Source organism: Perca flavescens, chromosome 23 (assembly GCF_004354835.1).
Source record: "Perca flavescens isolate YP-PL-M2 chromosome 23, PFLA_1.0, whole genome shotgun sequence".
NCBI lineage: Eukaryota > Metazoa > Chordata > Actinopteri > Perciformes > Percidae > Perca > Perca flavescens.
The window spans coordinates 16262628-16287030 of record NC_041353.1 but is presented as its reverse complement, the minus strand read 5'-3'; the positions used below and the strand labels follow the sequence as shown (position 1 = coordinate 16287030).

The following is a 24403-nucleotide window of genomic DNA, read 5'->3' as shown; positions in this document are numbered from 1 at the left end:
ATATTTTCGAACAATATTAAAAGAAACACTATTTTTTTAGCCAACAGTGCTGAACACACAAGCTGGCAAATCTCTGCTCACATCTGCATCCTCCTCTCCACAGCTCCCCCCTTTCATATTTCCTGCCTCTCACTGTTGTCTTTTCTCATTTATTCGCCTTCTTTCCACCCCATCTCGTTCTCTCTCTCTCAATCTGTGTCACTGTATGTTGATTAACCAGTCATGGCAGTGACATGTGGAATTTTTCATTACCTCGCCCCAGGGGCCTGTACATGTGTATCCACATGCTGTTTTTTTTCCCAATCCCTGCCTCTCTCTCTCTCTCTCTCTCTCTCTCTCTCTCTCTCTCCCTCTCTCATTCTCTCCCTGTGGCATTATTCTGAGTCAGCCGGTGGCGAGCAATGGTTTGTTGTTTGTTATTCAGCCAGCTGTACTGTATGGGGCAGTAGTCATAGCTGTCAGTGACTGGTCTCCTCTCCATGGCCTGTCGTCCCCCCGACTCTGGCTCCTACACTGTGGTTATCATCCCGCTCAGGACCAGCCTCTGCAGCCTGGACGCACTTCGCTTCTACCTATGGGTGAGCAGGGTGTGTGTGTGTTGTAAAGAAAATGTTTTTGATTCTCATCAGTAACATCTTGTTGTGTCTTTGTTGTGTATGAATAGAAGTGTGGTTCTCCTGAGTTAGTGATTCTTATTAGCTGCCATGAGTTGTTTTTTTTTGGGGGGGGTGGCTTTTCCACCTTTAATGGACAGCTGAGAAAGGGGAGAGAGAGAGAGAGAGGGAAATCGTCACAGGTCGGAGTCAAACCCTGGACCTGTGCGTCGAGTCATAAACCTCCAAACATACGTGCGCCTGCTCTACCCACTGATCCAACCCGGCCACATCTTGTTGTGTCTTTGTTGTGTGTGAATAGAAGATGTGTGGTTCTCCTGAGGTAGTGATTCTTATCAGCTGCCTTGAGTACTCACATGTTTTTTGTTTCCCAGTTTTCAGCCCAATATTTTCTGAACGATAGGCAAAATGACGGTAGTAGACTATCAAAGCCTGTTGTCATGTAAGTTTAAACACTAACTGTAAATTTTCTGTTAAAAAAAAGGACTCAAAGTTAAGCAGTTACTGCTTCTCGAGTGTGTGTAAAAGATGGTGTACAACATTTTTGAAACATTTTTTATTTCTATTTGAAATTACACTTAAAGAGAAACAAAAATCAAGTTTCTTTACATTTAGGCTCAATTTAGACATGTATATAGTACAGTAGCTAGATATATGGTGACATTGTCTGAAATGTGTCAATTCAATTACAAACTTGAGGGAGAATATTAAGAACACCTCTAAATATAATGCAGTCCAGCACAAAACCATCACCACTAATAAACATATAAACATATAATTGAATTATACACCTCTATGACAGTGACAGAAAAACAAAAGAACTGAAGATTAAAGGTATCATACTGTAAAAGTAGACTTTGGATTGGATTGCATTACAATGTGCAGGTGTACCTAATGAAGTGGACATTTTGTGTATTTAGATATATAGTTCTGTAATAAAGTTATGTAAAATGTCTGTAGACAAGTGTTAAAAACAAGTGAGTAAAAACTGAAAATGTTTTATTATTATTTTTGTTATATGAAAGGATTGTCAACAGAAATGCATTCAAAGCCATTGATTTTGTAAACAATTATTCCAAGAATACATTTCTTTATTCTCATTTCTATATGTTGGCTGTAAAGTAATCAAATTAGAATATAATGGGTTAATAATGCCTGTAATCGTGAACTGTTTATTTAATTTAAACACAATGGGAACTTGCTTTCTTTTCATACTGGACATTTGACTGAAATGCTTGTAGAGTTGCTCTGTTTTCAGTCAGCTTTGCTCCATGACTGAGTGTAATTTTGGAGGTAGCCTGACTGCAGTCATCCCAGTGACACATTCCCACAAGTCAAGTCAGCCCCTCACGGCTTCCTGTTAAAAGCTCAATATAATCAGTTTTCCACTTACTGTATACCTATTCTTATAAGAGGAGTTGTCAAACAAAAACTAACAGTTAAATAGAAGTATAATATTGAAATTAATATGGCAGATATACTGCTATAACATAAGATCTAACATTTTGATTAATCAAACACAGCGAAAATGAATCCTTCACTAGTGATACAATAGTGTTATGAGCTTATAATGTCCTCCATCTCATTTTGCCTACAAACTTGCCTTAAAAAGTGATTGTGACATACTGACATCATGATACCAAAGGTGGATCACCCACCAATATATATTATGATTGCCCTGCTTGTTGTAGCACTGTTAGCTCTGTGTGAGTGTATTTAAAGTGCATGTAATCCAACTGAGTTTGGACAATAGAACTAAAGGCCTCCTGCTGCTCTGTAGATTGGCTCTGCTGGTATAAACAAAGCCTCGGGGCCTCTGGAAGACAACAGTCAGTGCTGTGCCAATCACGCTGCTCTTTACATCAGGCTGCAGTCCAGGGTTTTTGGTCAGTCCCATGCCTGTGCCATCAAAACACACACACTAGTCTATATCCACGACATTCAACTTAAATTGGATATTCGTTACCTTCCACTTTCTTTGTGTTGTAATTTTAAACTCGATTATGAGGACTATGGTTAACTGCCCCTTAGATCTCTGCAGGGTAAATCCAGACAGCTAGCTAGACTATCTGTCCAATCTGAGACTAAAACTAAAACAACCTTTAAACGTACACAGGTTCCACCAAAACAAGTTCCTTCACGAGGCTATTTTGCAGTGGCACCATGGCTCCGTCCGGCACTTAGCACAGCCCAAGACAATTGTGATTGCTTAAAAGAAATGTCAATAAACCAGAGCACGTTTTTCTTCCAACTCCGAATGCTGTGTGGACTAGCCGGACCCTCCTCCGCAGCGCTGTGGAGGAAGGTCTGGCAATTCACACACACACACACACACACACACACACACACACACACACACACACACACACTCCATACATACACAGCTTTATTGGAAAGTAGACAGTGAAAGTGTGACAAGAAATGAAGGGGCATGACATGCAGCAAAGGTCAGCAGCTGATCTTGACCCAGGGAGTGATTACCTGGTCAGCATTTTATTAGTACACAAAGTTATTCATTTATTAACTTTGTTGGTATCCTGTCACAAACCTGTTCCTAAATGATGACCATGAAGGAGAATTTTTGATTTAAGTTACAACTTGAAGTTCCTGTGAACCTGACGGAGCTGGTGCTCTTCTCCCCACCTCAGGTTAAGCGTCTGAGGGATCTAGAGAAGGAGAAGGACGCACTGTGCTCGGGTTTGGAGATCCTGGAGAAGGCCCGTCTCTGGTACCTGCAGCGGCTGGAGGAGAACAGAGCCAGGCAGGACAACACCGAGAGCAACAGTGGGGTCGGCTCCTGCCAGGATGGTGCAGCAGAGGTGTGAGGCTGGGGGGCTGGGTTCAGGGCCTCATTGACTTTTCTGACTATAATTCAGTGTACTGCCACTTATTGGGTCTGTAAACACCTGTATCTCTGCAGGCTTGGTCTTGCCTCCTCAGGTCTCGTATCCAGCGAGTGAATGGCTCTCTGGGCTCTGTGATAAGTGAGCCCAATGTCAGCAGCAGCAGAACCTCTCTGCCTGACGCTGTGGCAGACAGCGACCTCCGCTGGCACAACACAGTACTGACTCAGGTAAGGATACAGAAATGTTGGATCATTTCTCGTATAGTAAATTAATTTACTGTAAGCCTTAAAAGGCGTCAAACACATTTTTTTTTTACCTCCAATTTAGTTTCTTTCTTTTAACGCAATTATTGTAAAATCAGTGATTTCCACCCTTTAATTGATCTTTTCGAACAGATGATGCTTTTAGTTACATTTTTTGGGTTAAAAAGTATTTTTGCGTCTATATGAAATGGCTGTATTTTCCTCCTTTGACAGGAGGTGAGTGACAAGAATCGTCAGATCTCCATGTTAGAAATGGAAAAAGACGCTCTCCTTGAACAGCTCGATGAACTGCAGGCCCATTGATTGCACATACACACACACACGAGCTCTACTGCAAACTTACATTTAACTTTATGTCACACAGGTGCTAACTTTGAACTCCTTGTAAATATGTATTTAAATCAATAAATTACAGTAAAGGATGCATAAATAAGCTTCTGTGTGTTATTTTCAATACAACCCAGTTTTGTTGAATAACTTGACTAACATGTTAATATTGCTGTAATGAGTCAGTAACTGACTTTATTATAGCCAAGCCCTGCTGTCACTATGCACCAAATAACTATTATTATGAGAAGCTATTAACAACATAAGCTGTTAACGTAACAGGAATTTACAGTTAATCTTATAATGATGATAATAATCATCTTTTTTCCTCTTGATGTAACAAGTATATCAGTATGGGGATTTATTTTATTAGCATACGGCTAAGATGGACAAAATTCCAGAAACACCTTACAATAAAGTACAATATGCGCGTCGGAAATCATTGAAGTATTGTACTTAGGAACAATTTTGAGGCATTTGTACTTTACTAGAGTTTTTTTCATTTTATTCTACTTTATTCACACTATATATTTTCCCCACAGCTTTACAGTAGTTAATGGTTACTTCAAAAACAGTTTATTAAACATGATGTATTCTAAGGATTAAACTACCAAAAAGTATATAAAGCACTTCAAATTGTTCCACCTTCACCAAGTACAACATTAGAGTACTGCATGTTAATGCATCAACAATAATGATCCGATAACACAATACATAACACCGCTGGGGATCCTTCTGCACAATGAGTACTTTTACTTTTGGTACTTTAAGTACTATTGTGTCACCAAAACTTCTGCACTTTACTTAAGTAGTAGTTTACTGGTGTAGCTCATAATGTATTTATTTTTACCCCCACCAAATGCAAATGGTGACATTGATACAGTAAATGTCCTTTTACAGTGACATTTCCAAGGCAGCAAAGAGACTGCAAGAGAGTTAAGCTGAAACTTAAGCTGAAGTGCATCAATATTGTTTCTGCAGCGTACAGGATACAACCCAGCATCACCGTGTTACTCACACTTGTTCCGTTTCCGTCTCTTAATGAGGGCTCTCTGTCTCGACATGTCGCAGCAACCTTTCCCGGTGGTCCTGCACTGATCTTAACTTTAACTGATAAACGTTATCTATCCAAGTCATTGTGCAACGTTTGCAGACCTTTTCTCTCCTGCACTGCACCAATCTGCAGCCTTACACACAGAAGACAACATTAGCAGACTTAATATAGAACTCTGATCTGTCTGACACCCACGTGTTCTCTGATCATATTATTTTAGCTTTTTCTTTCCCCATTTCCTCAAACAAATCTCTACTCCATATTAATTAATCATTCTACCTTTTACTTTTGACTTGAGTCATTTTTCATGCTTCATATCCTTAATCAAGAATCCTATTTTGTATGCTGAGCCCCACAAGTTGAGTGTTGGAATTGTTTTCTGCAAGCGTGTGTTTACTCCGAGGCCGATGGTGGCCCTGTGGAGGAGATGTTGTTGTTGTTAGCCTGAAATGAATAATGCAGGAGGATATAAATTGAAATGATCCAGACGATTCCCCACAGTTCAAAACATTTAACATATCACTCATTAATAAATCACATCTGTGCATTAGCAACGACCTTTCCAGTAAAATAAAGCAATGCCTGCAAGGAATCTGCACTGGAATCTGATTAGAATCACCCTGTGTGCATCAGGAGAGAAAACATCCATTATGGCAGAGGCTTTCATTTAAGTAGCTTCATGTTCTCTATCTTCACAGTGCCACTGAACCATCAAGCCCAGGGTACCAGCACTTGGCTAATTATTGGGTCTGATTCACAAACTGCACAGCCAAACACCTTTTATTATAGGTATGTCACCCCTTTGTGGCTGTCAATGCCATTCTTCCATACCAGCACGGATCACTTAAACTGCACTCTGCAGGTTTCTCCAAAGCCCTTTTCCTTGTATACAATATCTGTTTACTTTTTCACCCCCCCACCCCAAAATTGTGGTTTTGGTATTACAGAAAATCTGAAATTGTGAGCTGTTTCCGTGCAGGTCAGCGGAGGTGGGAAGTATAAACACACAAATAGAGCTCCCTGATAAATGCATTCTTTAAGCTATTAGGGGAGAAAAACTTCCTGAGAACCCTGAGATATATAATACAGTAAGAACAGTGGGTGGTCTTTGAAGAGCACTCAGGTAACACTTCTGAATAGACACTTGGGGTTTGAGGTGTCATTTCTGTGCTTTAGGGATCACTTAAGCTTTATTACGGTAATATAATGTGCACTTGGCCAAAACTAAAATACGACAGGAATGTCAGTTTCAGACAGAATAAGCCTTGTTCATTGAAGACATTTTAATATGTCATAGCAGGAAAATCACAGCTGTGATTATTAACATGATAAGTGGCTGCATTACATTAAGGTGTATTGAACTGAGTTACTTATTCATTTTATTACCTACCTGTGCTTCTCCTGCTATGACTATGTTGTCAATTTAATTTGAATTATACAAAACTTCTGATTGCAGCATGTTGTGTTTTCAAGTAAAGCACTGAGGGACTTACTTACTTACTTACTTACTTACTTACTTACTTACTTACTTACTTTTGGACCCATCCTTTATAGCTTAGGAAATTATTTGTTCAATTAAAAATGGTTCTTGTTAATTTGACATTAATTTAATATAACTGAAAAATATCCAAAGTGATGGATGAACCTACTGTAAATCCATCTTTTAATACATAAAGAGATGAAGTGCTCCACTTGTTAATTGTCCCACAAAATAGTCATGTTCTTTTTTTTCCTTTACTATATTCACCTTAAAATATATGGTATGGACTTTGATCACTGAATTTTCTTTTTTAGATTATTTTGGGGGGCTTTTCCCTTTATTAGTAGTAGAGACAGTGGATAGACATGAAAGGGGGGGAGTAATGTAATGTCAGTAATGCAGTGTTTTTAATGTCACACCCAGTAACAAAAAACTACCAATGGCCTGGTTGATTATGTCATAATGCACGCAACCGCTGTATCAACAAAAACAATATTAGAAGCAACAAGATAATATAAGCTTGAAACTTTATTCATTCACTGTGGTTGTGCGTCTATATCGATCTGAAAATAACGACTTTCTCTGATGGGTGTTACATTATAGCTCCCTACATGTAACAAGCTGTTAATGCTCAATGTACCTAATGTGGAATAAAAGACAGTGGAAATCGAGTCAATTGGGCATGTTTTACTTCCTTTACAATCTAATTGATGTACATTACACGGGGGAGAGAGAGAGAGAGAGAGAGAGAGAGAGAGAGAGAGAGAGAGAGAGAGAGAGAGTTAGTAAACTATTTCCCCACTGTCGCTGAGGCCAGTTTTGGATTCTCCATCACTGTTGCACTCTGTCCTCTGCAGCAGCTGCGCACGGTTACACGCATCTCCAAGTGACATCTCCATCCCGGACACGTTTAAGTCCAGCAGGCTCTGCAGATGTTTGATATAGTCAATAGCCGCCCGCAGTGTCTCCACTTTGCTGAGCCGTTTGTCCTCAAACTCCTGCGGCAGATGCTCTCTGAGCCGCGCGTAACCCGCGTTTACGCAGCGCACTCGATGCCGCTCCCTTTCGTTCCTTTTCCGGATGAACGCAGGCTCAAAGGAATAATCACACACACCGAGGGGGACGTGAAAGGGGAAATAGGATAATTGTCTGTAGGGTAACCTCTGGCCGTGCACAGGGTCAAGGTATCCAGCTTCCAGGTGCAAGGGCAGTCCAAGTCGAAGCGCATCCTTGTAGTGTGCTCCACTGTTGTCCATGGAAAAGCCGCGGAGAGCCAGTGGAGGGACATATGGAACCGGCTCCATTAACTCCTTACTGTGATAAGACATCTCTATAAGAATAAAAAAGGAGACAATTAAACATATAAATATAATATAATATATATATATATATATAAAAAAATATATATATATATATATATATATATATATATATATATATATATATATATATATATATATATATATATATATATATATATATATATATATATATATATATAATTCATTTTGCGCCATCGATGCAACTTACCCTGTCAGAGACTCCTCACAGTCATCTTGGGTTTTCAGCAAGAGTTTCCTTTTAAATCTCGCCGCTTTGTAATGAAATAACTAGATTGTGATCTCCTATGAGTAAGTGGGCACTTCTTGATCGGACTTTGTCAGTCTGTGTGACAACTTGTTTGTTGGGGTTTTGAGGATGTAGGCATGGTGGGTGTGATCAGGGGCGGAGATGCAGCCATGGTTTTTCTCATCAAGATAAAACTGTTTACATAACGTTTTCTTCCTTCCGTTAACACTGTAAAGCAGCTCTCATCATGACTAATAACATAGCCTACTATAAGGAAAACTTGAAGGCCTTGTAATAACAGATTTTTTTTATTGTTAACAATAAAATGCATAAAAAAATGACAGGTTGAAAACAAATTGGGGAACGAAAGATACAAATAAGAGTTCAGACAGATGCGTTGCATCACATTGTTTTACAATTCACATTATGGGATTTTGGTATTAAACTGATCTGATAATATCTGTGAAGTCTATTAGCCTACACAGATACAATGACTACATGATGGAAATTGTAGCCTATATTTAGGCTACTGAAACATAGTGTTATACGCAGATCGTTATCATTTTTTAATTTTTTTATTTAGGCTACTATTGACTTAGTTTTTCAATACAAAGATTTTTAATCACATTTTTTTCTTATAATAGCCTACATTCATGATTTATATTGATGAATATTTTTAATGTCTTCCGTCACAGCCAGACAATAAATCACCTTGTTAAAGAAGCTTTCTGCTCAGATAATTTTTCTTCTGTAAAAAGTGTAGTCTTTTAAAACAGCATAAAATAACATTAGGCCTACTTAACACAAAACAAAAAGGGATTTTTTTTTTCTCACTTTTTGGGAATCTGAAGAGTGGAGGACAGAAGAACTGACCTGTGATCAGCCAAATATGCTCCTCCTACCGCGCATTAGTGCGCACGCGCACCAAGGGCAGCACTATGCTGTCATGGCCCCGTTCAGAGAGGTATTGTGCTGGTATGTTGTTGTTTACAAGGCTTCTTCCTTCCATATAATCAGCATTTTTGTAATGAAGCAACTCATTCGGTCGTGATAGATATATATGTACTTTAAGCAAGCTGGAAAACATGCCAATTCTCTGTTTGTACGATGTTTGTAGATGTCAGTTAGCAAGGCTAATGTTAGCGATGTGACAACACTGGTTGATGTTTCGCTAACTAGCTGTAGTTGCAAACAAGTCGCGTTGCATTGTTTCAGCTGTTTAAATCAAAGTTTTACAAGAACCGTGACTGACACGTCGTGTTAAGTTGTCCTCATACTATGTGTTTTATTTTCACAGGGAGAGATGTATAAAAGCACCATTCAGCAGTACACGGTTACTGATGGACAGTTGTTGAATTCAGGTAAGCTAACGTAGCTGCATGCGCGTGTAGCCCGTGTGTGTATAACATGTCCTGCACCAATCACAAGATAACAGTCTAAAGTAATATTACTAACTGTGTCGAAACTGCAGCCAGAAACACAAACAATCAGCTCAGTGTTTGTAGTAGGCTATAATTTAAGCTTGCTGGCTCATCACTCTTTCTCGGTTTAACTGTGATGTTGTTTCTCCAGGATGAACGACATGAACCTGAGTCCTGTGGGCATGGACCAGCTCAGCGTGCCCTCAGTGAGTGCCAGCCACCTGGGTCTGCCCACTTCCCCCACACACAACCCCATTCCCACTCCAGGTATGAAAGGCTACACAGCCAGGCCTGTTAGCTCAAGCTGGGCACAACACGCTAGACCAACTGTTTAAAGATTAGGCATCACATATTCAGATCAATTTAATCTTGGTTTATTATCAAATTTTTGACTCTTTATTATGGTACAGGCATGCCAGTGGCTATCCCCAGCCTGGGTCCTTCCCTGGGCTCCCTTCCTTCTGCCCTCTCGCTGATGCTCCCCATGGGTCCGCTGAGTGACAGAGGAGTGATGTGCGGCCTGCCAGAGAGGAACTACTCTTTGCCGCCGCCTCCATACCCCCACCTGGAAAGCAGCTACTTCCGACACATACTGCCAGGTGGGATACTGTTTGTGTGTGAGATATATAACTCATCTGTGTTGAAATTCTCTAAGCAGTCGGGCAGATTCTTGTAGTGCGGATGCTTTTTTTAATTGTGCTTAATCGCACTTGCTTTTATTTGAAGTAGTTTTTTTTTACTGAAATTAATTAAGTTAATGAGTCAGTCATGCATACTAAAGTTCTATCTTTCCTCCCTGCTGTAGGTATCCTGTCCTATCTGGCAGACCGTCCACCACCTCAATACATTCATCCCAGCAGCCTTAACATGGATGGGACCCTGTCTGTGGCCAGCAACAATCCCTCAGGTCTGGATCCCTACAGTGGCCCTGGTGGCCCACTGGAGCAGGGCCTGGTGCCCATGGACTCCAGACAGGTCAGTGGCCAGGGAGACCTCCACCAGACTGGTGCTCATGAGCTGGACTCTGCAGGATTGGCCATGGAGTCACGTGTCAGCAGCCCCATGTCCCCTGACCGGATGGGAGAGGAGCTGGCCACCATGGATGGAGTCGGGGTGGTGGCGGTGTCTGACACCCAGCAGCAGCTCGGCGGGGGAAGGCAGCCTCAGCCACATGACAGTTTGACTGGGGTGGACTCATCCGGTGGGGTGATGCCCCTCCATGGACCCTCTGTTCTTGAACTACCGGTGGTGATGGAGCCAGATCATATGGGGGGCAGAGTGGGGAACGCTGGGGGAGGAGGAGCAGGAGGACTTGGGGAACAGCTCCACACAAATGGGGAGCTGAACTCGGGAGTCGTCAGTGTGGTGCTCACTGGCTCCATGGCCAGCCAGGGCCAACTGGAGCCGGTGTCACTCCATGGACACTCTGGGATGGGGCTGGAGGCAGTGAATGTGTCTCCCATCACTGCAGAGGTGTCGCTGGGGCCCGAAAACAGCCTGGTGCTGGTCAACTCCACCCTGCAGCTAGAGGATTCTACCTCCAACAAGGAGAACATGGTCACTGCCTACACCATATGTGAGTGTGTATTTGCTATAGCCTCTTCAGATATTAAAGATCTGAGAAAAGTATTGAAAATCATACACTTAACTATACAGCTTTGGAAAATACGAATAGAATTGAAGTGAAATGAGCATTGTGTACATTGAGCAAACATTTGACTTTGTAGTAAGGAATGAAGTATATGTGACTCTCACCTGTAGGAACTTTTGTGCTGTTACTGTCTCTCAGGGTGCACGCTGTGTGAGCGCTCGTATACCTCAGACTGCCCAGAGCATGGCCCAGTCACCTTCATCCCTGACGCGCCTATCCAAAGCCGGGCTCGCCTCTCTCTGCCGCGTCCGCTGTGCCTGCGCATCTCAGTGGCTGACGAACCACTTGGTAAGGAAATAGGCCCGCTCGGGATTCCTAGGTGGAATTTTAAAATGTATTTATGCATTTTATGTAAAACTAAAGGACACCTCCCTTCCCATTGTTCTACTTTTTGTATCTGCTGGTTCATTCATTATTATTATTTTTGGAACAGACTCGGAGTAAGAGACTTTTTAAGGACCACATAGATGTTGAAACTCCTCATTTGTATACATATGAAGCTTAGTGTAAATTCAATCAGAGAGATTATCTTAGGTTACTCACTCATTCTCATCCCCCCCCTTTCTCTCTCTCACTCCCTCTTCTCCTGCTTTCTTTTATCAGCTGATTAGGGGTGTTTACCCTTTTGTTAAACCAACCAGACTTAGCCACAATCTCTATCAGCCGTTCACATCTTTGCTGTCAATATTTAAAGGTGTTCTCCTCTCTGTTGCGGTCAGCTGTCATTTCACTGTGAATCAATCGTCGCGACCCTCTTAGACCCCATTCAACCCCCAGATTATTGGGATATTTTCCGAGAGTCAGATCAAAGTAAAAGCACCGTTAGAATTAATTAAAATGCCATGTATTAAGAAAAAAGAACATTTGGTAGACCATCAATTAGATTTCTGGTAAAATGTGCCTTAGGAGTTTTTCCACGGGACGTCATTCCTCCAAGGACCTGCTTTGGACCAATGGTGGGCCAGCACTGTAGCAACGTGGATCTTTCTGATTGGCCAGAAAAGGACACACCACAAATATGGAAGGTCAGTGCACTGGCTTTGGTTGGACTGTGGGTTATCACAGTCAGTGCAAAACCATTACAGTATAAGAAGCATTTCTCTTTCAGATGTACCACAACAATGTGCTGGAATTCTACATTGTGACAACGGATGAGAACGAGTGCAACTGGATGATGTTTGTCCGCAAAGCAAGGTATGCCACAGAGCTGGAGTAAGATAAAGAAGTGCACTTCAATTTTCTCCTCCAAATTGTCTGTGCTTGTGATCAGCATTATTGCTTTTGTGTGTGCCAATGTGTTCATAAACAATTCCTATTGGCTGTGTTTATGCGTGCGTGTTTAGGACCCGTGAGGAACAGAACCTGGTGGCGTACCCTGCCAACGGTAAACTGTTCTTCTGTACAACCACAGAGATCCACCCAGACCAGGAGTTGCTCTTCTACTACAGCAGAGACTATTGCAGGCTGATGGGTGAGATGACAGATGATTAAACATGTATAGTGTTTTTTTTAGTTTTTTTTTTATAGAAGCCACACTGATCTACCGGTTATCGGTTGATGCTGGCCATTCCACAATCTTTTATGTCTCCACAGGTGTTCCTCAGGTGCCTGAGGGCCAGATCTGCCAATGTGGCAAAGAATGCTCCTTCTCTGAGCTCAAGTCTCACCTTGGCAGCCATAACAGTAACCACAGCCATAACCAACCTCCACACAGCCACAGTCCATCGCAGCAGGACCACTCTCAGCAACAGCAACAACCACAGCAGCAGCAGCAGCAGCAGCAGCAACAAGAGCAACAACCACAGCAACAGCAACACACTCACCAGGAAGAGAAACTGACCAATGGGAACTCAAGCTCCTCCTCTTCCCCATGGCTCTGCCACGCCCACGCTGCAGGACAAACAAACAGTGATAACAACAGCAGCAGCAGGGCCAGCAGTAATAGAAACTCTAATAATGTTATCTCAAGAGCAAAAGGTCAGGGCCATGTGCGGGAGAAGAAATTCAAGTGCAGCATGTGTTCCCGGGCTTTTATCACATCCACAAAGCTCAATGTGCACTTCATGGGGCACGTGGGGATGAAACCTCACAAGTGTGAATACTGCAGTAAGGCCTTCAGCGATCCCAGCAACCTCAGGATGCACCTCAAGATTCACACAGGTGTGTACAGAGATAATTGAAGTGTAAACAGGTTTGTTTTTTGGCAACGTTTGTCATTCCAGCAGTCATACTGTAAACCCCCTGTGTTTTCCCAACAAGCCACATGAAAAGTTACATATAAAAACTCATAAAAGACAAAAAGACATGCCTGACAAATTGCAACAGGTTTTGCACACAGCCAGGCTAGCTGTTTCCCTCTATTTCCAGTTTGTGTGCTAAGCTAAGCTAAGAGGCTGTTGGCTGTAGCTTCATATCTAATGGAAAGAAATGAGCGAGGTATCAATCTTTTCATCTAACTCGCGGCAAGAAAGCCAACAAGTGTATCCCCCAAAATGTCAAACTTTTGCTTTTAAAACCTTTCCAACCTCTAAAACTCTTCTTCCCGCTAACAGGTCAGAAGAACTACAGATGCACAGTTTGCGAGAAGTCGTTTACCCAGAAATCCCATGTGGCGTCGCATATGCTCATCCACACGGGTGCAGAGAAGCTCAAGTGTGACCTCTGTGACCGGGCATTCATCAGGAAACATGACTTGAAACAACACATGTTCTCTCACACACAGTATGTAACTTATTTATTGCATTCTAGATAAAGCTGTAGAAATACAAAAATGTTATCATTTGATTTTTTTTTTTTTTTTTTTTTAATTAAACACAATACAGGTTGCAAAAAACATTTAGATTTACTGTATCTTATCCCTCATCCCTTACACTACCCACATCCCTCCCTCCACCTACTTCCTTATCCTTCCAGCTCCCCTCTCCTCCCCCCTCCCCAACCACCATGATAATAACATCCACTCAAGGATATCATTCTTATCTAGTTAGAAAATCTTTCAATTTAGATATCAGATCTGTCCACATGGAAATAAAATAAACAATTATTTTTATGATTCGGCAGACCAAAAGACTGTGGTCTGTTTTGCAGTGATTGTAGTCATTTGCTTGTTTTTTCTTTCTATCTGCTGTATTCTCTTTTACAAAAGAGATCTTGCTCTCAAAGAGATTACATAACCTTTTATTTCATCAGGTAAAGTGTGTATTGTCTTCATACTCTTTCCACCACAGTGAGCGTCGGATACAGTGCCCAAAGTGCAACAAACATTTCCTCAAGACCAACCACCTGAAAAAGCACATGAACTCTCACGAGGGCCGAAGAGACTTTGTCTGTGAGAAATGCAACAAAGCATTCCTGACCAAATACCACCTCACCCGTCACCTTAAAATATGCAAAGGACCCAAGATGGAAAGAGTGTCCCGTAAAGAGCAGGAATTGGATGATGAGGAAGAAGATGAAGAGGAGGAGGAGGAAGAAGAGGAGGATGATGGTAGGGGAAGAGGAGGAGAAAGACTCGTTGACTCAGCTAGCAACGAAGACTGTGGTTTAGATGTTGGAGGATATCATTCTGAAAAGTCCCTGTCACCCTCTCATTGACAACACTATGCCTTTTGAGATGTGTTGTTTATTTATATACAGTACTACAATACTGATGTTTACCTCTCATACCTCTAATTTTTGCCAAATATCAATTACTTTGTCAAATTTCAGTTGCAACATCCTACATAATCTGTACATTTCAATTGCCACATTTTACATGATGAGAATTTTACAATCAATATGTGTTGAGTCCCACAAAAAGCATATCATGCTGCTAAAATGTGTGTCAGATTATAGGACAACTGATAAAGATCTGACTGTATATCGTCAAACTGTACATTTAACTCAGGCCTCTGTAATACTCATTTGAAGTTGCACAATAATGGCAATTCAAATTTCTGATGCCATATTCTTGCATTTGATTTTAGTCATATGTAATTGCGAAATGGCCTAGGCTTTTATTCTTTATTTATTAAAAAGAGGAATTTGTATTCTTTTCTTATTTAAAATGTCTGTGTGAATGAAAGTGAGCCCCTTGAAAACAGGAATCTGGACATTAATGTGATATTACTCATTGTGTGAGTGTTGACTTACTGTTGAAATGCTATAGCTCCATCCTATCTGTTGCATAATGTTTAAATAAATGAACATTTACAGCTGTTTTATGTTGTTGACTGATATAGCTACATGATAGAGTTGAAAGTATGATACATTACTACTTAACTGACTACAGCCATGGATGTATTGACCAGAGCTTTGACTACAGCATGCACCGCGACCGGAAACTACGTCATGTAGCTTCCGGTTAAAATACAAAAATATGCAGCGCTGCGGTTGTCATTCACTTTAGCGTGGTATGCATTATCGATATTTCCTACACGTTGTATTTGTGTTTTAGCTGTATTACTTTTGGTATACGATTCTGTATTATTGCTTGTTGAAATTTGCACTGAAACCATACTTTGCCACGCAAATTCTGTATTGTTTATGTTAGCTATATGCAAGCTAGCTAACTTTAGCTAACCGTTTAGCTAGCGGGGGTCGGCTAACTGCTGAACTTCTAGCCTCTAGCCGTCAGTCATGTAGCTGCAGTTGCCATGCCACAACATGTTATTTGATGTCTAGCTAAAGGATAGTGATTTGTTCTGTAACACACGCTACGTGTTAGTAACTTTTAGGATTTGTTAACCTCCACTTGAAGGTAGCTCACTGCATGCACGTTTTGTCTCACAGTGTTTTTCGCTGCTTCTTGTCTCAGCCTGAAAAGAATAGAGAACATCATGTTGACCCCAGCGAAGGACGGGATGCCCAGTATGATAGACAGGGCGCTGAGGATGCGGAGGGAGGAACAGGCTCGTCAGGTGGTCCTGGCCTGGGCTGTGCTCAACGTGTCTCTAGCTGGCATGATTTACACTGAAATGTAAGTTGTTCCACAATGTCCTACGTGCAGTTTAGTGTCCCATATTCCCCATAACCACCTGTGCTACCCTACCCCTAAACTTAACATGTCTCAAATAAGACCCTCGTCATTTGGGACACTCCGTTTTTGGAAAATAATTTGTGACACTAAACTGCACGTAAGCCGCATGATTTAATGACGTATGTCTTTTTAACTTTTTTGTTAGGTCAGGGAAATTGCTCAGCCGATACTACAACATCACCTACTGGCCTATCTGGTACATTGGTGAGGTCCCGCTACTTTCTCGTTTTATTTAATGATGTGTACTGCAGTTAAAGTCATAACATGTCTTCAATTAAATGATATTATGAATGAATGTCTGAAATTTAATTTGACACTAACAGACACCCAAGTGATTTATTTTTAGTTTTGGAAGACCCTATACGCTAAGTGTGTCCTTCTCTTTTGTCCTTGTTTACAGAACTGGTGCTAGCCTCTCTATTTAGCCTAAATGCCCTTTTTGACTTCTGGAAATATTTCAAATACACAATGTCTCCCTCCACCATTGCTGTATCCCCTGAACAGCATCAACTTCTGGGTCTGAGAAACACAAGTGAGGCTCTGTTTTTTTTGCCTGCAGAATTTGTATTTCTTAACTCCTTTTATGTAATCATTATAAATTGTATGTTGACAAACTTAGGTCCTTAGTTTTGAGTATGGGGCTTACTAAGTATGCTGGTTGTTGTCGGTCCCCTTGCAGGTATTCATGCCTGTTCGCCCCAAAAGCCAGAAAAAAAGGAGACCCCAGTTCCAGCCCAGTCGTCTCCGCTGCAGGGCCAAAGCGTACTAAGTTTCAGCCCCTCACGGCCGGCCACCACCAGCCCCAAGTTCTCCCCCAGCTGTGTACCCGGGTACAGCCCTCCTCTCAGCAGCCCATCCACCCCAAGCAGTGCTGGGGGGCCTTTTTCCCCCACTGTGGCTTTTGGAAAGGTATGTCCCTGTCACATCACTGGTATCTGGCTTAGCCTGGAGATGTGTTGCGGGTCAATGTAATGGATTAATTTCCTCAAAAAGTGATTCTCCCTCTTTATGTTCTTCCTTTCTTAGGTATTGAACTACAGTCCTTCCCCTGGCTCCTCTCCCTACCCTAGCAGCATTGGACCAGCAGAAGGCTCAAGCTTGAGAGCTCGATATCGCACATCCCCCTCAGTGTTTAACTCCCCTGGAAGCAAGGAGGACTGCATGCAGGATCTGAAAAGCCTGGAGAGGTTCCTCCGCACAGAGGAGGAGAGGAGTCACCGCAGCCAGCTAGGTACGGTATGCCGGTGTTGTCGGAACTCCACTGCTAGTATAAACGGAGCAGGACTAACTTTATTCACCCAGAGTCACTGGCATATCTGACACAGGACGATATAGTTAAAGAATTTTTTTTACAAGCTTTTACCAATCAATTCTTTGGATGATTTAGTAATTACTTTCTCAGTCCGAGTGAATGTGGAAAAACATGTCGATGTATTTGATAATAGAATAATATCATAATGAACTGATGTTCACCATAGGGAGTCCAGAGTCTGTGTCTCCGAGCCACAGCCCAACATTTTGGAACTACAACCGCTCAGTGGGAGATTACGCCCAGAGCCTGAGGAAGTTTCTGTACCAGCCGGCCTGCCGCTCTCAAGCCCCGTCTGCCCACAAGGATGAGACGGACCTGGGCTCCAAACAGGCTGCAGAGGAGGTCTATTAGCATTGTTGTTGTGCCCTAATAAGAAAAGATATTGTTTTTCAAAATGAGACATCATGAGTCTGTTGGTGTCAGAGTAGAACGTATGATTGCCATGAAATTATATCTTTCCCCTTCCTGTCATGTAGGTGTGGGCCAGAATCACCACCAGTCGCCCTGTAGTGGACCGCATTGATAGCTGGACAGCCAAGCTTAGAAATGTGAGTGTTCAAACATATTCACAGAACTATATACTCAAGAAAGTTGGTTTATGAAAAAGTTTTTAAAATGTGATATTTATTTATTTTTTTGGTTACAAACTCTGCACCTGAATTTGATTTGAGTAAGAAAATACATCAGAAAACAAATCTATTTGTCACTCTTGCAGTGGATCAGTGACACTATCTTGGTCCCCCTGGTCAAGGAAATGGACTCTGTCAACAGCCAGCTCAGGAGGATGGGCTGCCCTGAGCTCCAGATAGGAGGTAAACCATCTGAGAACATGATTGGAAATGTGCTGTGTCCTCACACTGCTCTTGGTTTGAATAAAAAGAGCCAGTCATACAGGAGCAAAGAATACAAACTTCTGTCTTAGACATAATTTTTTTTTTTTGTACGTCATTTTTATATGAATGCCTTTGGGTGAAAATGTTACATGTTAACAATACAAAGCTGCTTATTTACTCAACTATAATGAACCATACCTTTTTAGAAACTTAGGGTTTTATTGGACAAAACATAATGAGCTATAGCACTTGGATATCTAAATAAACATGTTAAGTTGAAGGGAAATTATTTGATGTTACTGCTGCAGAGCAAATTTGTTTTGGATTTCCTTGAAAATGAATGTGCCAGACAAGTGCAATGCACAGCAAGAAAGCAGTTTGTTTAGGAAAGGGTATAACACACGTTTCCAATACATTGAAAAGAACTAGTCTAGGATATTTCAATGTATTCTTCTAGTGATTTTCGAGTCTCACTAGTTTCCACTCTTTCCTCCACCAGAGGCCAGCATAAGCAGCCTGAAACAGGCAGCAGTGATGAAAGCCTCGTCCATCCCCACTATGAACTCTATTGTTCAGTATCTGGACATCACTCCCAACCAGGAGTATCTAGTGGACCGTTTAAAGGGTAGGTTCAACAATACAGTAGGTGTGTGCCTGACATTTGATGTACACTTAATGTGATAGTGTGCGAGCGTAAGGAAAACAAATCTAATTTGTAGGTGGTATAACAATATCATGTACTTACACATGTTTTTTTTCATGTGCTTTGTGTATTCTGTCCTGTCAGAGCTAGCCCACAGCGGCTGCATGAGCTCCTTTCGCTGGAATGGTGGTGGTGACCTGAAGAACAGGAAGTGGGACACAGACCTCCCCACTGACTGTGCTGTGAGTCTACACGCACACACACGCACGCACCAAAATAGTTGTACAACCAGATATTTTCTTGATTAATGATTTGGTCCATAGACTGTCAGCAAATTGTCAAATATGCACATCACAAGTTTGATGTCCTCAAATGCCTCGTTTTGTCTGACCTACAGTTCAAAACCAAAAGATATTCAGTTTACTATCAAAGGAATCTAAGAAAACCAAAAAATGTTTGACATTTGAGAATGTGCATTCAGTAATGTTTGGCATTTTTCCTTAAATAATGACCTAGACAATTAACCGGTTATCACATTTTCCATCAGGCGACTAAACCATTCTATTCTTTTGGGCCTTTGATATGTATTTTCCTACAGGTCTTAGTACCTACGTATGTACTGAATGCACATAAAGAAGCATGTTTTCACACTGTTGTTGTACCCCTTAAGGCAGCGGTTCTCAAAGTGTGGGGCGTGCCCCACTGGTGGGGAATAGAGACGTGACAGGTGGGGCGCGCCAAACGGGAGGAAATTTTCCTTTTTTATGCCTTTTATATCTTTATCCAGACATCTCAACTGTTCCGGGAGTCTCCCGCATATTAATAGCGGCTGACGCCCGCAAATGAGATCCAATCTCCCAGAATCTGGAGCAAGACTGCGCACTAGACCAAGACTGTATGGCTGCAGCCTGGAGCGTCCCATATCATGCCGACCCGTCTCATGCCGACCCGCCTGGTGCCGTCTCCGAGCATCGACTTTTCAAAATAAAAGCTGCCGTCTGGAATAAAATACTTTAAAATATTTTACTACTACTCCAAAGCAATCTCTATCCCCACAGTCGCTCTGCTGCTGCGCTGGCTTGCACACATCTCTGTTCACAACACTGCCTGTCGGAACATTCTGCTTAACGTGAAAAAGCTTAACGTGGTTTAATGTACTTCCAACAACGATCAATGATCACCAAATTTATCATGGCCATATTGTAATGAACACTTAAGCCTGTCAAAAGAACTAAACCGAAATCCAACGATTATAACTTCTCTCACGTTAACATGTTCTTCTTTATTGGCGCCTATGACGGGGAAAAAGCTTGTGAGCTTTCTCATATTGCTCCTCATAACCACTGAAAACTGTCAAAAAACTAACCAGAAATGTGGTGATTGATCGTTGTTTAGGTACATTAAACCACGTTAAGCTTTTTTAATGTTAGGACTTATAAAGCCTATGAGAACCGTTGGGAGTCAACCCACAGCGGCACCGCTGCCCTGCTGAAAATGTAAAGCAGAAACGCCTCAGATGTCAGATAACGTCCATAATAATAGGACTTTGGGTTCGATTTTTTTTTTTTTTTAGTTTTCAGTGGTTATGAGGGGCAATATGAGAGAGAAATTTGGTAATCATCGTGCGTCTTTCAAACATGACCTGCGCGAAAGAGAAAAAATAAATAATGAATGCGTCATTGTACCCAGCAATTCTGGAAATCTACTTCCAAATGCGTCTCTGTCCAGCACATTTCAAACCAAACTGACGCCCATGACGACTCAATCTGGAAAATAATTCAATTTCGTATTTTTGACCCTCTGAACGCCTCGGCATGATACGGGACAGGATGCTCCAGGCTGCAGCCATACCCGCCGTGTGTGTGTGTGTGTGTGTGTGTGTGTGTGTGTGTGTGTGTGTGTGTGTGTGTGTGTGTGTGTGTGTGTGTGTGTGTGTGTGTGTGTGTGTGTGTGTGTGTGTGTGTGTGTGTGTGTGTGTGTGTGTGTGTGTGTGTGTGTGTGTGTGTGTGTGTGTGTGTGTGTGTGTGTGTGTGTGTGTGTGTGTGTGTGTGTGTGTGTGTGTGTGTGCGTGTGTGTGTGAGAGAGCAAAGCAAACCGTCCTTATAGCTGTGTGTTGCCGCTTATTACACCGATCACCCCCAAAATTGTGCCATGCAAAACGGGCTCATTGCAGCCACTAATTCAGGGATAAATAGACCTGTCTTGCCAAATGGATTTCTTTTTTTTTTTTTTTTTTAACAGATTGCAAAGTGGCACTATTATTTATTTTCTATTTTTGAACTTGATACAATTTTTGACACAGCTACACTTTCATTTTCGAATTTGATGTAGATAGTTAGTTGTATTTCGATACAACTTGTTACTTCAATAAATTGGACCATTTTAAGCTTGTTGCGTATTTCATTAGCATTGTGTTGGGGCGATCGGGGCAAGTGGGGCTTGAAAATTCCCCCTTGTCCAAAATTGGGAATGACCGAAAAAGTTTGAGAACCACTGCCTTAAGGGTTAATCAAATGCTGTTTTGCCATTCAAATGTCAGGAATATGAAACCTAGATCTTGGACTAGTATAGATTGTGAGCTGGAGGCTAGCTTTGCAATGATGAGACTTGAATTAAAGATAAAATTGAAATTGTATAGTTGCAACAGCGTTACATTTGTTTTCTTGTCCACAAACTTCTAGGGATAAGACAGATCCTAATACAATTATCATTAAGGTCAGTGTGCTTAATACTTTGTCTGTCCCTCTAGATTCTCATGCATATGTTTTGTACATACTTGGACTCCAGACTGCCCCCACACCCAAAATACCCAGACGGGAAGACTTTCACTTCGCAGCACTTCAGTCACACCCCAGACAAACCTGGTAAGTGCACAGACACACACACTCTTGTCCTGTGTTGTGTTTACAATGTTTTGGTATCTGGGGTGCTTTCCTCTATGTATGTGTTTTTTAGACATCCTGCTGCACACTAAATTTCCTTTTCTAAGGATAAATAAAGTGGAACTTAAACACACACACACACACACACACACACACACACACACACACACACACACACACACACACACACACACACAAAGGCCAAACAGGAAGGCAGAATAATAAAAGGCTCATTATTTCCACTATCTGCTTCCCATTCCTGAAACGCATCATCTACTTTCTGTCTTTACTTCACTTCTTCATGATGTTGCAGTTCTTGTGACCCTTTTTGTGTCAACTCTCCTAGATGTTACCAAGGAGAGCCTCTTCTGCGTTCACCAAAGCAGCACCACTCCCCCTCACTACCAGCTCATCTACCAGGGACATATCTACAGTCTACCCAAGGTGACTGCAAAAACAACCATTGTCTTTTTACAAAAATTATTTCTCTATTGATCAGGCTCTTACAAAACAGCTTTTGCTCTTATTTTGCCCTTACCAGCTTAAAATCAAATCCCAAGAGAAGTTTCTTATTTTGTACCCTCTAAATTGTGCTATTTATAGGTCTCCTTAAGGTGGCACTATAAATCCAACATAAGATCAGGTCATCTTTATTGAGTCCCTTAAGGACTGAACTTGCCAAATGCTTATAAATGCAGAATAATAAATACAAAGCGCATACAAATAAGGGTGAGCAATGTAGCACACATGTCCAACAATATGATGTGATATTTAACATCAGTGCATCTGAACATAAGCTTGTCAATATTTGTGTTCTTACAGTCTTGTGGTTGAGATCCACGGTTATAATTTAATGATTTTTGGCCAAAGATAAAACTGAAAGAGAGCTGTTTTTCTGACCTTTTTTATTGAATGAATTAAAACTGTTTTTGCATCCATTTTGTTTGTTTAAAAGCCTGGGTCCCATCCCATCTTTTGATTGTTGCTCTCAATTTAAGAGTTCATTTTAAATGAGAGAATCTTACCTTTTAACAGTTATCTGGTGGACTTCTTCATACCAGTAATCCCCACATATATGCAACAGATATTCCTGGGAAAAAAACCAGGAAACTCGGGGCATCAGAACAGACACCTTATTCATGAACAAATCAGGATGTCTTCCTCTAATGTAACACTGACTGCAATAACACAAACATATCTTGATTCAATTATAGGGCAGGAACAACCTGTTCCACACAATTCTCATGTTCCTCTTTGTCATTAAGACTAAGGAGTCAGGGATGCTGGGGTGAGTTCAATATATGCCATTTCAGAGTATAATGGAATATTGATTAATTTTCCACAGATTGCATTTGAATATCAAATGATGAGTTTGACCTTGCTTGTCTTCTGTAGGATAACTAAATTGCTTTTCATACTTTCTTCAGGAGAGTAAATCTTGGCCTCTCTGGTGTGAACATCTTGTGGATATTCGAAAACTGATGCGTCGTTATTTACAAGCAACAAAAAGCTGCAAGTGGATTCCCCCAATACTGTGTGGCTTCACCGGTTGGAATACCTCCTCAACTTCAAGAGTGCTCTGTCAGGGTCACATCTGGGGAAAAAAAGCACTTCACTTTGAAAGACAATAAATGCATATTTTTGGACATTTTCTCAATTTTATTGTACAAATTGGTAACATTCTGTGTTGTCATTTTAAGGACACATTTATGTTTCACCACAGTGTGCTTATGATACACTGCAGAGCTGTATTTTTAACATTGTTTGGTTTTTCTGATTTTGTATTTTGAGAATGTACCAGCATGGCAGCCTTGTAAATAATATACCTCAGTTTTATCTGGTGAATTGTAAAGGGCTCAGAGTCCCATTTACCATGAATGTAAATACAGTATGTGTGGACTTTATTTTTGTTTCATCAGCTTCAATAATCTGTTGCAACTGGTATGTTGTTTTTTTTCCTGTAGTTGAATGATTGTCTGCTGTAGTAGGGATGCTCCTGACATGCTTGAAGTCAACTACAGAAATTGGACTTAAGAAAATGGAAGTAATGCACAAAAAGTTCAAGCATCAAAGTATTCTGTAGTAGTGAAGCTTCCCATAGTACTAGGCTCCAATGCAACACATAACTAATTACAGTGTTATTTCGTTTGATATGCGATGGAGAGCAAATAAGCCTTTCACCAAAGTCTCTTTCTGAACGTCTTTTACAAAAGCCATTTGTTAAATTTCAAACCTACATGTTTGCTGGTTTTCAATAATGCCATTTTACATTTGTACTATAAGACTTGAAAATAAAATTGAGATATCAAAAAGAAACAGTTGAAGCATGTTCATTTCCCTTGAATGAGAGTTTTCATAAATCGTAAACATCCACTTGGTGGCAATGTAGTTCATTTCTTGAGATTTGACCTTACTCCAGATCCCATTTTCTCATTTGACATAGTGCATAATCCAAGCACGAGCACTGTAATGTGATGCAGTATCTTGTGCA

At 41.2% G+C, this 24403-nt stretch overlaps 3 protein-coding genes across 7 annotated transcripts; all 3 read left to right on the top strand.

The window, feature by feature from the left end:
- The first annotated feature begins 395 nt into the window (after positions 1-395).
- On the top strand, positions 396-4067 carry LOC114549829 (suppressor APC domain-containing protein 1). Its single transcript, XM_028570097.1, has 4 exons — positions 396-578; positions 3263-3433; positions 3535-3687; positions 3937-4067. The coding sequence occupies exons 1-4, from the start codon at positions 480-482 to the stop codon at positions 4024-4026; spliced, it is 513 nt and encodes a 170-aa protein (XP_028425898.1). The 5' UTR covers positions 396-479; the 3' UTR covers positions 4027-4067.
- Positions 4068-9042: 4975 nt separating this feature from the next.
- prdm4 (PR domain containing 4) lies at positions 9043-15421 on the top strand. 2 transcript variants are annotated; one of them, XM_028570547.1, is made up of 12 exons: positions 9043-9128; positions 9451-9514; positions 9726-9841; positions 9985-10173; positions 10380-11150; positions 11364-11513; positions 12132-12250; positions 12334-12419; positions 12569-12696; positions 12819-13385; positions 13778-13946; positions 14453-15421. In XM_028570547.1, the coding sequence occupies exons 3-12, from the start codon at positions 9727-9729 to the stop codon at positions 14817-14819; spliced, it is 2661 nt and encodes an 886-aa protein (XP_028426348.1). In that variant the 5' UTR covers positions 9043-9128; positions 9451-9514; position 9726; the 3' UTR covers positions 14820-15421. The 2 variants fall into 2 exon arrangements, with proteins under 2 accessions (XP_028426348.1, XP_028426349.1); XM_028570548.1 differs by having other exon boundaries at positions 9065-9117.
- Positions 15422-15507: 86 nt separating this feature from the next.
- Positions 15508-23435, top strand: tmem209 (transmembrane protein 209). Of its 4 annotated transcripts, none has more exons than XM_028570550.1 (15): positions 15508-15616; positions 16021-16182; positions 16388-16446; positions 16643-16774; positions 16922-17151; positions 17269-17473; positions 17721-17896; positions 18031-18102; positions 18270-18366; positions 18887-19012; positions 19175-19272; positions 21780-21894; positions 22259-22356; positions 23127-23200; positions 23340-23435. In XM_028570550.1, the coding sequence occupies exons 2-15, from the start codon at positions 16043-16045 to the stop codon at positions 23392-23394; spliced, it is 1677 nt and encodes a 558-aa protein (XP_028426351.1). In that variant the 5' UTR covers positions 15508-15616; positions 16021-16042; the 3' UTR covers positions 23395-23435. The 4 variants fall into 4 exon arrangements, with proteins under 4 accessions (XP_028426351.1, XP_028426352.1, XP_028426353.1 ...); XM_028570551.1 differs by having other exon boundaries at positions 15996-16182; XM_028570552.1 differs by lacking the exon at positions 15508-15616 and adding an exon at positions 15621-15674.
- Positions 23436-24403: the final 968 nt, after the last annotated feature.